The sequence below is a fragment of the Brachycentrus maculatus genome, unplaced genomic scaffold (assembly GCF_059751285.1).
Source record: "Brachycentrus maculatus isolate JH-2025_06_01 unplaced genomic scaffold, ASM5975128v1 h1tg000539l, whole genome shotgun sequence".
NCBI classification, from domain to species: Eukaryota; Metazoa; Arthropoda; class Insecta; order Trichoptera; family Brachycentridae; genus Brachycentrus; species Brachycentrus maculatus.
Genome location: NW_028281285.1, coordinates 111,413 through 128,341, shown reverse-complemented (window position 1 = coordinate 128,341; position 16,929 = coordinate 111,413). Strand labels below are relative to the sequence as shown.

Genomic DNA, 16,929 nt, shown 5'->3' with positions numbered 1-16,929 from the left:
TATGTCCAAATACAAAAATTTAATACAAAAAAATAAAATGTAATTTTGGGTTTGATGATATTGAGAATAACAGACATCCTTTGGAATTAAGCTGAGCAATCATCGATTATCCAACTTTCACAATGAGATACTAACGTACGCGCGAGTTCACGTATTTTCCCATGGCGATTGATAGAAAATTGTGAAAAAAAAACATTTGGCAGATAAGTTTTCCGTCAGCAGGCGCTGATTGCTGCTCTATCCCTACCACTTTGTTGTGAATGCTTTTGGTATAAATAGCCTGAACAATTGATGTTCAGTCCATTGTAACGGAAGATTCAATTCATTTAACGCTCCAAAACACACATTACGCTTGTCAGTCCATTATATTGTTATTATTGCATAACTTGTTATTTCACGATGGGTGTATTCGAACGCATGCCGTTTTTCGTTGGATTACTAGTATTAATACTGAGCAGTTTCGTCTTTGGAGACCAAAAAGATCGTAAGTGACATTTTTACTACAAACGACTATCATCACTCCTTTCAAGAACGTCATAAATAAAAAAACTTGATTTCTCAGGAGAACGTTCTTAAAGTTTTAAAATATAATACAATATATCAATAATAAATATCAATCCACGTATCGAACTTTTTACTGTGCAACAGATCTTTTTAGGTAAAACCTGAAGGTTTTTTCTCCATTTGAAAAATATTAAGTATATTTACAAAAATAATTAAACAATACCTTTTCTTCAAAATGCAAAAACAACACTTTCTGCCCTATGGCGGGTAAATATTAAGTAAAAAATATGCCGCTTTTGCTGGGATATTATGAAAACATGCACAACTGAAATTTGACGACTTTTGATTTATGACGTTCTTGAAAGGAGTGAGCGATATAATTATTTTTAAAAAAACACTTATAACAAACCAATTTATATGTTTTCATCTAGAGGTGAAAATTAAAACAAAACACGTAGATGAAAACATCTGTTAGTTTATTACATACATATTACATTATCATTAACAACGGTTTATAACAAGTGTTAATTTTTAATAAATAATCAACATGCCATTCCACATACTTAATCTCGAATCAATAAATAATATCATACATGTACATTAAAAAACATTAATGTAATGAAATAAGTCAAATTTTGTTTTTAACTACTTTTATTTTTAGGCTAGTCTTTTATACGTATCCATCCCTGAAGATGACAAGGCAAAATAATGTTTTTAAAATTAAGTTTGAGTGTTATTTATTTTATAAAGTTTACAAATTGCGACACAAAATAGAAACATTCAAGAAAAAAAATTAAAAAACGACTCTTGTAAAAAAAAAATACAATACAGCTGGTAAAAAGTTTAAAGAATCGTAGGTACTACTAATATATAAATAAATATTCTTCAACTTACACAACAATCAATATTTGATTTTATTTGTGATGTGTGATTCTCAATTTTTTAAACAATTTTTTTTATTCAGTTTATCCCATTGTGACTTAATTATTATTAATTTTTTTTTAATCAAACAGCTTCATCATCAATATTAACCAGTTAAGGAAATTATAGAACTGATTTATAAAAAAAAAGTGTATACATATAATAAATGTTAAAATAGTATAATTAAGAACAATAAAGCAAGAGTATGGTAATCAATAATAAATCAGAATTTCTTCAAGAAACACATTAGCAGTAGCGTTAGGATACGGATATGTACGAGTTGGAAATAAAATGATGAATGTATAATGCATTAAGTCAAAATGTGATATCTCAGACGAATGTGTGTCAAAACGGTGTACGATGGTGAATAAGGAAAAATGCAAGGTTGAGATAAGCATCATAGATCACATTTAAAAATGTGTGTTGAGATGCTTTGGACATGTGAAACGAATAAGTGTGAAAAGAACGGTAAGACAAATTTAAGGCGAATGTAGTTGGAAATACAAGCAGAGAAAGACCGAGAAAAACTTTGCGTTATCAAGTATTTTAAATACTTACATAAAGAGCCAGGTCAGGAGTCGGAATAATTGGCAGATATGTATGGGGAGATGTATGTGGAAGAGGCAAATATTGTTTGCAAAGGCGGGTGGTGTGGCGTTAATCTGACGTTAATGTGGAGTTGATCTCTAATCTTTTTTTTTAAGTTAATCTCAAATAAAAAATAAAATAAAAAGCATTTTATAAAACCTCATTTTTTTTTCAAATAGATATAACGATTCTTCCGCTTTACCTTCGAATTATTCGTACCTAATGTTTACCGCTGATTGTACATTGCGAAATAATGACCGCGACACATTTTTGACACAGAACAAATATTTGTATTCACGAGTATTTTTAAAAGATAAAGTTATTTGCATAAAATAACAATACTTTTCATAAAATTAACACATCCGTTTCAAATATAAAAAAAAACACGTTGAAATGTGTGTTCTTTTCAATGATCTATTAAAAATATCCATTCGGCATACTTTTCAATCTGAAAATTTGACATTTAGGTTGTTTTTTAAAAAAAAAACTTTTGCTTTACCACATTTCTAAAATAGACAAAATACTCGTACACTGCCTATCAACTAAAATAAACTATTAAATAATTTAGAAAAACAGTTTTTGCATAAACATATAATTATAAAAAAGACTTTGGTTTCCTTTTTTGGAATCAAAATCAATTTTGGAAATGCTATCTTAAGTAATTGTTGAGGAAGGAATTTTAACTAATCAATAAAAAAAAATATATTTAAAAAAATATTTGCATAAATGAGTAGAGACCACGAATATGTAATAAGGTAAAATAAAAATGACAAAAAAATATAAAAAAATGAGCAGTTTTTGATGGTCAATAAATTCAGTTTCAAATAGCCCGAAGAAGGCTGTAAATAAAAATAAAAAACAAGAGTAAAAACGTACATTATTTCTCTGTGAATTGTGAAATCGATTGTGATTTTTTTTTATTTTCGCAGTATTAAAACAAACTCCACATGGACCAAAACCACATGGAGGGTGGACCAATTAAAACATGGTCCAACTTCCCACCCCCCGTTCATATTAAAACACAAATGGTATTGTAGTGGTAAACAAACAATCCACACTACGACTATTATAGCTCTATAAAGCAGAGACATTATGGGATACACCGCATTAGGCGAGTGTTTTTGCCTAGAATTTTCACTCATGAATTACATGAAATTATAGTAACATTAAACATAAAGAGTAAATCCACTCATAAGTAGGCATAGGCTATGAAACTTATAAAGTTGAAGCCTGAGTAGGGACATGATAAACGGTGTTGCATAAGCCGTAACTAGATTTCAGATCACTTGGACGTTAGGTAATTCAAAAAATATATATACCGCATAACACACCCGATGACGTCAAATTTGAAGACGTAAAGCGGTGTCCGTTATTCGTTTTATTCAAATATCTAAAGTTTAAACCTTAATATCGCCCTTACTTCTCTAGAGAATTCAATAAGAATGTTACCGATAGTCTTGTGATTTTATTAGCTAATAATAACACATGAAATTGATCCATTGTGACCAGTGTACTGGGATAACCAGTGACAGTATTTCCGATACTATTTATTATTCACCTTTTGCAATATTGCGTGCTGTGCATATGGTTATACTTTCATCCCATGCCGTATGGATAATATATTAACCAAAAGGCGTAATCTTTATCCTACTCCATCGTATGTACGGTTATGTTTTATAAAACTCTTACTTTCGCAACTTGTAAGTACCTTTGACTTATAACGCACTGCATAATCGTGAGGCTTTCGAAACGACTTTTATAATAATTTTCGTCTACCTTAACTTAAGATATTGCTTTTTCTCTTTGTTTTAAACATGCTTCATAAATATCCGCAGTTTATTAAGAAGATCAGTTGAAATTTTAACAGTTGACGAGGTAATAAAACAACTCATTCTGATAATTCAACAGCATATATTACGATGTCGCATTGACGAGTACAATACATATTAGTATGACTCATAATGTCAGCATTACATTGGTAACACTTATTGAAAATTATGAGTGAAATTTGAAGGACGCGTCACGTTTATTAGGCACATTTTATTTCATTAAATTAGAAGGATATAACGTAGAGAGAAAGAGACACAGAGCTATACATTCCGATTTTACGAGAGTGGAGTAAAAGAGAGCGACGTATACACAACAATTCAAAGAGATAGTATGATTATTCATGTATATTTCGGACCCTATATATGAACATCTGCGGCAACACGTGATGTGTATGTTATATTATTCATTGTATTTTAACAAATATAACGAATCACACATATTTAAGATTTATACAAATAACTCATATTTAAACTAATAGCACACGTCATTAACATCAGTATTAATAATTTGGGCATCAATCAAGAACAGTGTAAATATTGAATAAGCAGAATATTTGTACACAAATTTTGAATTGTTGTATTCCTTTTGAGATACTCGTTCTCTATCTATCTATCTCTCTCTCTCTCTCTCTGTGTCTCACACTAAATCTCTCTTATTCTTTTTTTAAAACAAATGTCTCTTCTATGAATATGAATAAAAAATTGTTTTAAAATACACAATGTTTTTCTCGTAAAATAAGTCCTTTGATTGAAAAAAAAACATAGTAAACTGTTCTCCCTTTATTGCTGTCATTATTTTAAAGCCCCAATTTAGTACTACCATACTTTTGACTAGGTAAACTCTTTTTTTGAGAAATAAAAATACTTTGTTTTTTTAACCACTCACATTTTATTAACAACCAAATAGTTTCGGCAACAACCTGTTGCCCTCTTCAGGGTTAAATTTATGACTAAACATATGTTTATGTATATACATAAAAAGAAACAGTGTACAAGTTATTGGGTTTCGATAAGGATAAGGGTGAGGGTTATGGTGTTTTAAGGCTTCAATATTTTATAAGGTTTCAGTGAGGTTTCAATAAAGTTTCAATATTCAAAACATAGGTAATCTCTGTTTACAGTTATTTTACCTCTTTTTTTTTAACAATTAAATAATTAAATTTATTTCAGTATAAATAATTTTAAAAAAAATAGAGGTAAAATATCGGTGTAACAGAGTGTTAATATTGTGTAATCGTAAAACATATTTATGGTTTTTTATGTTTTTTTTTTATGTTTTCTATCCGCCCCCGTAGTGTAATGGTCAGCACGCTCGGCTACCGTTCTGGAGGTCCCGGGTTCGATTCCCAAGGGGGGTAAAATAAATATAAGTGATTTTTTCACTGTAATATTTATTCAATATTACCATGGACTGGTACCTGAAGCGGAGGGCTGATAGCCTTTCTTTCATGTGTAAACGATCAAGATAACACTGCGTTTATATGACACAGTGCCCTATGCACCATTGGGGTGCGGATAAGGGTTTTATTTTATTATTATTATGTTTTCTAGGAATTTTCTTTTAAACGTTTCATGTTTTAAATTCTTATCTACAGTTTTTACTAGTTTTTACAAGTTCCTACGAAATATTTCTTAACTTAAATATTCTTGGTTCTGACACGTTTTGATGTACTACCACTCAAATATTATCGTAATAAAGTTTCACGTAGATTCTACATTCAGCACCCGCAGTATTCCATTTCCAATTTAGGCCAGTCGCTACGTAATTTGGAATTAAATATCTTGAATGTTTTTCGCAGATACTTTGTGGCACATTTTATAAATTTTATAAAATAAAACAGCTTTGTTTTTAACCACTTTTTATTGGTACACATTTTCCTACCGGTTTCGACAAGAACCTTGTCATTATCAGGGTTTACGTACTAATTCTAAAACATTAAAATACTCATAGTTAGGTTATAGTTAATAACCCTTCACAACTATGAGTATTTTAATATTTTAGACATAAACATATTTCAATATTTTAGACATAATATTTAATACATAAACCCTGATGATTACAAAGTTGCTGTCGAACCCGGTTGGAAAAAGTGTACCAATAAATAGTGGTTAAAAACAAAGTTGTGGTTATTTTATAAAGTACAGCAATTTCATTAACGGATTCGAAAGTCACATAAAAATACAGCAGTTTTATTATATTTAATTTATATTTATAAGTATTTAATTCTTTTATAAACTATCGGGGTAATTGAGTAATGTTTTTCCATACAAATATGTAGAAGATATACGAAAAAAGATGATTCGAAAATAAATTGATTAATTTTTAATCTTACGTATGCTTAAAATTTATTACATATCGCTCACTCCTTTCAACAACGTCATATATCAAAAAACTTGATTTTGAGATCGTTTTTAAGGTTTAAGAATATGATAAAATGTATAAATAAATATCAAGCCACTTATTGAAATTTTACTGTGCCACAGATCTTTTTAGGTAAAACCTGAACGTTTTTTCTCCATTTGAAAAATATTTAGTATATTTAAAAAAAATAATTAAACAATACCTTTTCTTCAAAATGCAAAATCAACACTTTCTGCCCTGAAGCGGGTAAATATTAAAAATATGCCGCTTTTGCTGGGATACAGTACATTTTCTGGGCATTTCGAAAACATGCACACCTGAAAATTGTCGATTTTTTTTATGACGATCTTGAAAGGAGTGAGCGATATATTTACCTTATAATAAATTGTGGGTGACAATTATAAAATATTTGATTTTATTTGAAGTATAAATTGTTATAATAGACTTATTTTAAGTTTCGTTTTATATTTTAACATGTTCTTAATATAATCTTACTGACTTGACCATTCGCGGTTGCCGGTTTTCAGTTTGCTGAAATACATTTTCTTTACCAGTATTACTAGTAATTTCCCAATTAGAAAACATGTCGTAATGTGTCCAACTTCATCTGGGCTCAAACTACAGAGGTGTGTGAAACTTTTTAAATTCAACCCAACAAAGTATATTTCTATCATCCGACGGAATTGATCGATGATGTAATTAAAGTTGATGATTGATGATTGAAGTTTTATTTATTTTATTAAAATTAAACACTTGAATATACTACTTTAATGAGTTTAATATATATATACTCAACTAGTTTCGAAAACTTACAGATGTTTTCATCTTCTGGTACGAATTAAAACTAAAGAATAAAAAATATATTTAGGAGTATATATAGGTTATTAAATATAGGGAAGGGAGGGGGGGAGGTTAAAGAGCAAGATTTTTTGTATAAGGAAACATTGATAAAGAAATATTTAAGTTTTATTTATTTTTATTACTTTTTCTATTAAAAGTGAGTCCGTATGAAGTTAAACATTTCACAGATTACTAACTGAATAATTAACTAACCGTCACGCCGTTTCTCTGCAGGGGTAGGCGACGCAAAAAGAACGCCACATCAATCTGTCTTTGATGAATAATTCGCCCCTTCCACATTCATGCATCTCCTCATACATACCCGCTAATTATTCATTACTCCTGGCTTGAAAACTATTAAGAATTAAAAATATTTAATCATTTTCTCTTGTTCCTATTTTCAACTTTATTCACGTCATAAATTCGTTTTACCGTTATTTTAGTCAGTCAGTAACTAGTTTAAAAAAAGATCTCATTATGCATTTTTCTGCAACCCTTTTGCATATAGCATATTTTGATTTGTGACGTTCTTAGAAATCTAACTTCTCGTATTCTTATTCTTCTTCTCACCCTTGCTTACATTTATTTATTCATTTGAACTTCATGTACAGAAAAGAAATACGTACATTAGCGGGCTTACATCTTTGGGGCATGAATATTACCTGAATAGTTTTTAATTTAATTTCGAAAAAGCAACCCTGACAGCTTTATTACGACATGATTATTTTTTCATTGCATATTAATATTTTTTATTATTTCTGTTTCTCCGAACTCTTTTACTGAGTTGATTTTACAGAATCACATTTTCTGCTTTGCTCTCTCAGATCTTCAGTACAGTTTATGTGTCTCGATGATCTCTCGAACGCTAAGAATTAGCATGGTTTCTTTACAATTCTTCTCATGTATTATCTTGTGCTATTCTCGCAGCTACTCTTCTCATCTCAGTCCTGTTATATATGACTTGAAATCAATACGACATGACTTCCTTCTAAACAAGTTGAATTTAATAATTAAATAATATTGGATCAGTCAGGTGACAATTAAACACTGATCATGAGTTCTGTAATATTAGTTGTGTAGACATTGTCATGTCTTGATGTTCGATACTAAGAGATATACATAAGTTTGTTTATATTACGTATCTACATGCATATATGTTCTTCCTAGCTGTATCACAACATATCGTCTTTTTACTATCGGGATCAGGTCTCCTCGTTCTCAGGTTGAAGGTCCTTCTATCATTGACTACGTCATCTAGGCCATGCCTTCGAATGATGTTATCTTTCTGCAGCATCTATGAATTCTTTCGTCTTTCTATGCCTTTCGAGAAATATTCATGGCGATTGACTGGTTCACAATATGATCCGGTTCTCTGCGTCTTATGTGCCCATACTATCTTAATTGCCTTTACTTTACTAATAATGTCTGTTACACTCAGGCTTCCAAGAATTCTTTAACTCTTTTGTTTGTTTGTTCTGAGTTTCATTTGCTGATTTGAGTCTCAAGAGAGATAATAGAATCTCTCGCATTGGGTAGTGTACTCAGCGATGTACCTATTTTTTATTCATTCAGCTTCCCTTTTTCAAGAGTTATCGCATGTCTCAACATAATTTATATACGTAGTACTTGCTCATAATCTTTTTCGCACGTTTCAGTGGACGAACTGGATAAAATTTACAATGAAAAGGATTGCATTCATCAAGGAGGGATATGTATTATAGCAACTGATTGTCCTGGCGGTCAACATACAGCTGTTAAAGGACTCTGCCCTGAACAACGCCACAAGGGAGTCGAATGTTGTTATGGCTGTAAGTATATTAAACATATTAAGATTTATTTTTACATGTTTGAAAAAAATATGTACAACATTTTGAGCGTGTGGAAATCTGGGTTTCTCCACTTGGCTATTTTAAATTTTTGACATCCCAATATACATAGAGAAGAATATGGAAATATTGGTATTTAAAGGTCTCAGCATAATAAACTTCTTTCTCAATATAATCACAGTTGCTTTTGCGAACTCAATCACAGAACGTCATAAATGTATGACTTCATAAATTTGAGTAGTGTGGTTGTCAATCATGGGTATAATGGTGAACGATACATATAAGTAAATTGATCACTTAATCTACCAATAACAGATTGTAGGTCCTGTAAATGCCCAGACTTCCATATTCTTCTTCATCTATATTGTAATGTCAAAAATGAAAAAAATTGAATTTATTACTGGTTTTTTACATTGGCGCTCATACATATGATTCGTACAAGAAATCTTGCCAAAAAATTGCAATATATTCTCCCAGTATTTACCTCGTTATTTAATTTTATTAATTGATCTGTCAGTCGCATTGTGGTAATATCTATGGATTTTTATTTTAAATTTTACTTTTTTAATAGTACCGTAGAACGGGGCTACTTGAACTTTGACGTGTTACTTGAGCCCAGTACAAAAAAAGATTTAAATATGTATTTGGTCTACAATAATGAACGTATCGACATGACTCATTGATTCCCTGACATGTAACACTTATTGTCACGATACTTCGATGGATACCACGATCTAAATATTTTTTGTACTGGCCTCAAGTAACGCATCAAAGTTCAAGTAGCCCCGTTCTACGGTATTATTTATTTTAAATAAAAAAAAACACGTGCCACAATAGATTTTACGAAAAAAACATTTAATTAAAGTTATTCAATTAAAATTGAAAATCTCGTTATTTTTTTTAATACGTAGAATTATCCGACCACCAGTTTAATTTAATACTAGATTTGGCAAATTATGTTAAGAAAATTATTTAATTAAATGTTTTGAGCAGGTTTGGATGGCAGAGTAGGGCAACGAAATTGAAATTACGAATTTATAATTATTATGTTATATTTCAGAAAAATTAAAATTTTGATTTAAATTATTTAATTTATCTTATAATATATTAAATTGTTTTAAAATACCATACATCTCTTTTTATCTAAAAATATACACATTAATTTAACTTTTAATTTATAATTTTACGAAAGTTTAAAAGCTTTTGAATCACTGGCAGTGAAACGCCTTTACATGAGTTCTTATATACGTTTCATTTTTTTGTTACCTTAACTCATATGAATAATATTTAATACTATAAAAATTTCATTTGATATGTATAAAATTTCATTTTATTTGTATAACAAATATATGTATATGTTGTGTAAAATTTATTATTATCTAAACCATATAACATCACAATATAAAGGCCCACCTTCCTTATTGTATGCGACTATGAATGAATTTTTTACCCCATGATTTTTAGCCAAGGTGAATATTATTAGTTGATTTTTATTTCATTCATATTTATTAAAGCGATCCTTGAAGAATCCTATACTTATTATGTGCGTACTTATTTATTTTAATAAAGTCATTAATTAAAATAAGAATAACAAAATAAAATTTAAAGGTCTCTTACAAATTATCATATTCATGCACAGTAAACACCAGTTATTTTTTTTACTAATTCACAATTAGACTACCGAATCAATTAAGAAGATTCATGAGTTGTTTAAAATATGAAATGACCTCCCTCGGAAATTTATCGAGGATGAATTTGGTGTGTTGTAAAAACACGCCGTTAATGCCATAATGTCAATATTAATAAAGCATCATTGTTTCTCTGATATTATATATTATATATCTACAAATTTAAATCTTATACAACGAAATGTAAGTTTGTTTTGTTTTTAATTTAAGTGGGTTTTCAATATAATTGTGGTTAATTACTTTACCATATTTGTGCGCTCTGAGAAATGCCATATTTAAAAAAAAAATGTTTCAGATTATTACACTTTTTTGTCAAAAAATATATTTTGTGTTGTTGTTTAAAATAATTTCTATACGATCGAATTTTATTGCATATTTAATAAGCGAATTTGTGAAAAATGTGCTGTGTTTAAGTGTTTATTTTTCATCGTACACACAATTACAAATTACGAATTATGAGTTTTGTCGTGCTGAGGTAATATTTATAATCCTTAATTTTAAAACTATATCAAATATTTTTTATGACATCTAATCAAATACGACATGGCTGAAAGATGCGATCTTTTTCGTTTCGACCCATCTTCATTATCCATTTTTGAATACCTCTTTTATTCTTATTTTCCTTTTTTTTATGATATTATTCATTACTTATATGAAGTATCCCTATAACCCTTATCCGCTCCCCAATGGTGCATAGAGCACTGCATCATATAAACGCAGTGTTATCTTGATCGTAAACACATGAAGGAAAGGTGATAAGCCCTCCGCTTCAGGTACCAGTCCAGGGTAATATTGAATAAATATTAATAATTATATTTATTCAATATTACCCTGAATAATATCATTAGTGAAAAAAAGGCTGATATTTATTTGACCCCCCCCCCTGGGAATCGAAGCCGGGACCTCCAGAACGGTAGCCGAGCGTGCTAACCATTACACTACGGAGGTTGACAAAAAAGTATTATTTTCATTGTTATTTCAATTCGCTGTTTTATTTGATATAATTTTCGAAATGTAATTGCTGCTTTAGGAAAGGCCATTAATAATTGGCAGTAGAGTAAAATATTTTCGTACATAATATTTTCACCCACTGCTCTACTTATAACTATATTGTTTACATTCACACAATTGGCGTATACGCTCATAGGTGAAGGATACATTCATTTAACTTGACATCATTCTATTATGCAACGATATACTTTTCAATCAGCGTGTCTGCTACACAAATATGTCCTTGCTATAGAGTTAACAACTATGAGAGTACAATTATTACTTAATATTTATGTACACTCTCCCATTCATCAGCCTTAACAGTGCATTAATTAGCACTGAGGTTCCGGCTGTACTCCCGTATTACGTCTGGCGCATTAATTTAAATGTTTTTTTCATCAGCAACATCGTAACATTAACTCCTAAAGTCCCGCGGCTCCACATAAACAGTTTACTTGCGTCAGAGTATATCCAATACTAAAATGAATCAAAATGTTGTAAATAAATTTTCTTGTCAAATTATAAGCTTAAATAATAAAGAAAAAATAAAATGATAGACCTCTCTTATGCATAGTTGTGAAGAACTATAATTGGTACTCCTGATTTTATTTTTTGTATTCTGTATGTATCATATATTGTAACTGTTGTTCTTCCTTCCAATAAAATAAAATAAAGTAAATATTTTCTGGTGTTGCTCATGTGTGTGATTATAATCCAGGATTCGGGCCTCACATACTAATAAAAGAGTTTCCGCTCAATAAAAAGCTTATTTTCATCTCATCCATATGTTTCTATTGAAGTTCTAGTGATTCAAGAACAATGTTTCAAAATTGGTTCATATATATAGAACTTCCAAGAATTTGAGTAGTGTGGTTGTCAATAATGGGTAGAATTGGTGAATGTTACACATGTGTAAAGTGATCACCTAAACCAGCCTTTGACGGTCGGCAGTCCCGTAAATGCCCAGACTTATATATTTTTCTACTTTTTTGATGAGATGTCAAAAAATAATACTAAAATTGCATTTTATAAGTTAATCGGTGTTGTTGATACACATTAAAAATATTACACAAATGCCTTTATTTAAAAAAAAATACAATTTATATAAGGGTAATTGATTCACGTAACCGAATGGAAATTATAAAGAAATGCAATCAGCACCGTACACGTGATAGAAGTGAAAATTCGTTAAAAAAAATAGAGAATGTGTGTGAAAGACAGAGATGAGAATCTCAAAATAAATACAGTGATACAAAATTTACAAAACAAAAAATTCATCTACAATACGCGCATACTATACACTACACTAACTTATTCTATCCCTTTGTATTGTTTATATGTAACTCTCTTTTCTTCACTTCTGTGGCGTTGGAATTTGCGAGTACATGTTTATCTCTCTTTCTCCTACTCTCTATTCAACTTTATTTTTCTTCTCTCTCATGTAACGAAATGTGACTAATAAACGTGACGCGTCCTAGAAATTTCACTCTCAATTTTCGACCAATTGTCAATTGACTTTTTGTGTTTTCGGTTATTACCGTTAATTTTATGTGAAATATTACTACAACTTCACTTCACAAATAAAACATGGAGTTAGCAAAATAAGGATAAAAATAGACTGAATGCAGTCGAAATGCGATCTCTTAGAAGAATGTGCGACAAATCATGTATGACAGATGTTCGAATAGTGAAATAAGGAAGAAATGCAAAGCGGAGATAAACATTATCGATAAAATTAAGGAAGGTGTGTTGAGATAGTTTGGACATGTAGAACGAATGAATGAGGAAAGAACTGTAAAAAAAATATGTAATTGGAAAAACGAACACAGGAAGACCGAGAAAAACTTGGCACGATCAGGTGTGCCAAATACTTGAAAGCGGTCAGGTTGTGATCAGTAATAATCGTCGGGTATGTATGAGGAGATGCATGAAGGTGGAAGAGGCGAAGAATGTTTGCAAAGACAGAGTGGTGTGGCGTTCTGGTCGTGATGGTTAGTTAGTTAGTTACAAATAACAACGACCTTTTTCAAATCGTAAAGTGGTAAATTGATAAGATGATTGATTGTGATCTTGTCTGTCACCAACCAAGTCAAAACCACACAAAAAATCCTCACCTGACTACAATTATATAAATAATTGAGTTGTGGGTTAAAATTGACAAATATAACCTTATCCTTATTCACTTTCTTTGTCTTCTTCATAATCAAGACGAATCCCAAATATCCCACCCTTTCAATTAAAATCAAAATAGAATTTAAAATTCAATGCTTTTTTCTTCCAGCGTCCTTATTCTTCTTTATTTTTTCTTCGATGGAGTGAAGTTTATAAATAACATTCTGCATTTAGATATAACTAATATAGATTATAATTAAGATCGTAACTTATCCAAATAATACAATTTATTTTGTTGAATGTTTTTCGCAGATACTTTGTGGCACATTTTATACTTTGTAAAATAAAACAACTTTGTTTTAACCACTTTTATTAGTACATTTTTTCCAACCGGTTTCTACAAGAACTTTGCCATCATCAGGATTTATGTACTAATTCTAAAACATTGAAATACTCATAGTTAAGTTATAGGGTAATTAACTATAACCAAACTATGAGTATTTCAATGTTTTAGAATTAGTACATAAACCCTGATGATGACAAGGTTCTTGTTGAAAACGGTTGGAAAAAGTGTACCAATAAAAAGTGGTTTAAACAAAGTTGTTTTATTTTATAAAGTTCTTACAATTTATCATTAAAAAACGTAATTCTAACGCTTTGAATCGTTGGGTATATTTCGTTTTTTCATACTCCACTCCCTTGGCTTTAGATTATTAGCAATTTTTTTCCTTGTCATTACTTTTTTTTTAAAAATGTCAAACCCAATTATCTATTGTCGAATCACCAACTAAGAAGTTTCACTTATAAAATATTATTATTATTGTTGCTAATGGCGCAAATTGTACTGGTGTTGTTTTAATATGAACGTAAATTGTATTGAACGAACATTACTATATTAAATTATATGGAACGAATGAGTGAGGAAAGAATGGTAAAACAAATTAAGGAGGCGATTGTCATTAGTTAGAAAAGGAAGCAGAGAAAGACCGAGAAAAAATTAGCTTGATTAGATACGTCAAATACCCAAAATCGGTCAGGTCAAGAGTTGGAATAATATGAGGAGATGCTTGAAACATAAAGAGGCGAAGAATCTTTGCAAAGACATAGTGGTGTGGCGTTCTATTCTGTCGTCATGGTTGGTTAGTTTATTAAAATGTAGGTGATCATTTACGCTTTGTATGCAGCAAAATTATATTTGAATAATAGTGATGGTTTTTATGTAATATCTTCTGTGCGTATCTGATGTTTTCCTGACGTCACTTGAGAGTAATTGTCCTTATCTTGGGCAGCTCTAAACAGCGTTTTCCCATGATCTCAGTCCAAACTCGTATATTCCGGAGCCAGGAGATCTGCCTTCTGCCCACACCTCGTCGACCCTTTATTTTTCCATTTATGATTAGGCGCAATAGCAAGCACTTTTCTCCTCTTAGCACTTGTCCCATATAGGGTACAGGGACCTTGATATCTGTGTTAAATCAGTGTATATTAATATGCTTATTTTTTTGTTTTTTTCAGTGTCGGTGAAGGAAACTCGATGCCAACGTCGAGGTGGAGGCTGTATGCCGAAAAACACGTGCAATCCCTCAATATTAGATACGTTGGCCAACGATTGCAAGTCTACGGAAGAATGCTGCATATTAGTTTAAAAAAGATAAATATATCATGTTTACAGAGTGCAATCTTCAAAAATAGTTACGTCCATACCCAATTTTAAAATTCATCCAGAAATCATTAAATATATAATATCTTGTAAAATTCCTAGAATATTTAAAAAAAAATCTTTTTCTAACTCTACCGCGCTTAATGTGTATCGCATCGTTGCAGTGCATCGCATCGTTGCAGTGTTACATTTATCATTGTGTCATTGATCATTAATAACATAGTGGTAAGATATCAGTCCTCCGTTTCAGTACCAGTCCCGGTGTTAATATATAAATTTAAGAGTAAAAAACACTCAACTCGAATCGAACCCGTGACCTTTAGTAAGGTAGCTAAACACGCTTGGCACTATACTATGGAAGACGACATTAGATATTATTAGTGCAATTACTCAGCCTTCCCGGGATAATAAAAAAAACACTTTAATATTTGAAAAAGTAAATCTTTCTTTGAGGTGGGAATCCAAAGTCCACGCAATTAAAATACATATTGGAATTAATCATTTTTTTCAGATTTATGTTGAAAAAAATATTTTTATAATTTTTTTAACTTAACAATAACTTTTTTCTTTTCAAAACGATATATTTACGTCGAAGAAAAACTTATTTTTTTCAATACAAAAACGATTGGGTTGAATATTACCTTTGTTTAAAGAAAATTAAGGTGCAGGCTATCGCTTATCCCACCTTGATATTGGCAAACACAGATTTAAAAATGGAGTAAAATAATACAAAAAAGCACAGATTTAATGTTAGTTTGATGTAAAAATTAAATGTCGCTACCATGAAGTAATGTTTATTTTTTATGTAACAATGAGCGGACAGTAGGTACTATTTTTGAAAATTACCTCCTAATAAGTATCGATCACATCAAATACATTCACTCTCATTATCATTCAAACAATTATCAAAAATGTCAATTTGATAAATGTCAAATCGCTTGTTTTAAGATAAGTTAATTCACATGTACACCATTAATTTACTGTCTGAATTAAAAATGTTGATTTTGGACTAAAAGTTAATAATAGTTATTAAGAAAATATAATAAAAGTGTTTTATGTGTTTAAAACAAAATAAAACTTTGATATAAAAAAAAAACATTTCTATAATTTTTTTATTGTTTTCTATCATTATTAATTTACTGGACGTGGATTATATTTTTGATAATAATTTTTAATTTTTAAATTTAATAAAAATAAATTGTAATAAAAGCGTAACGCCTGTTTTTATGAAAAATATTTATGAAACAAATAAAATATATACTTAATATAATATTACATTATTGACTGCTAATTTATATGGGAAAATGCTATCAAAACCAGATACCTTCCTGGAGCAATCCAGGAAACTTAATGTATTGGAGGGCCGCAGAAACAAATACTGAAACTTTTTTCTTAAAGGTGGTATGAACACGTGGAGCGAGTGGATAACGAAAGAATGACTAAGAAAGTATATTTGGCAAACATGAATGGGAAAACAGAACGAGGGCGACCTAAAAATACTAGATCAATCTCTCTGCCTACCCCTGCAAAAAAACGGCGTGATGGCAGTAGTATATGTATGAACTTCGACATACTTATACTTGAATTTTTATATGGCAAAATAACATTT

At 30.2% G+C, this 16,929-nt stretch overlaps 1 protein-coding gene across 1 annotated transcript; it reads left to right on the top strand.

Annotated features, from left to right (window-relative positions):
* The first annotated feature begins 302 nt into the window (after positions 1–302).
* On the top strand, positions 303–16,587 carry LOC148301570 (uncharacterized). Its single transcript, XM_088273062.1, has 3 exons — positions 303–484; positions 8,700–8,852; positions 15,176–16,587. The coding sequence occupies exons 1-3, from the start codon at positions 400–402 to the stop codon at positions 15,304–15,306; spliced, it is 369 nt and encodes a 122-aa protein (XP_088129188.1). The 5' UTR covers positions 303–399; the 3' UTR covers positions 15,307–16,587.
* The last annotated feature ends 342 nt before the right edge of the window (positions 16,588–16,929 follow it).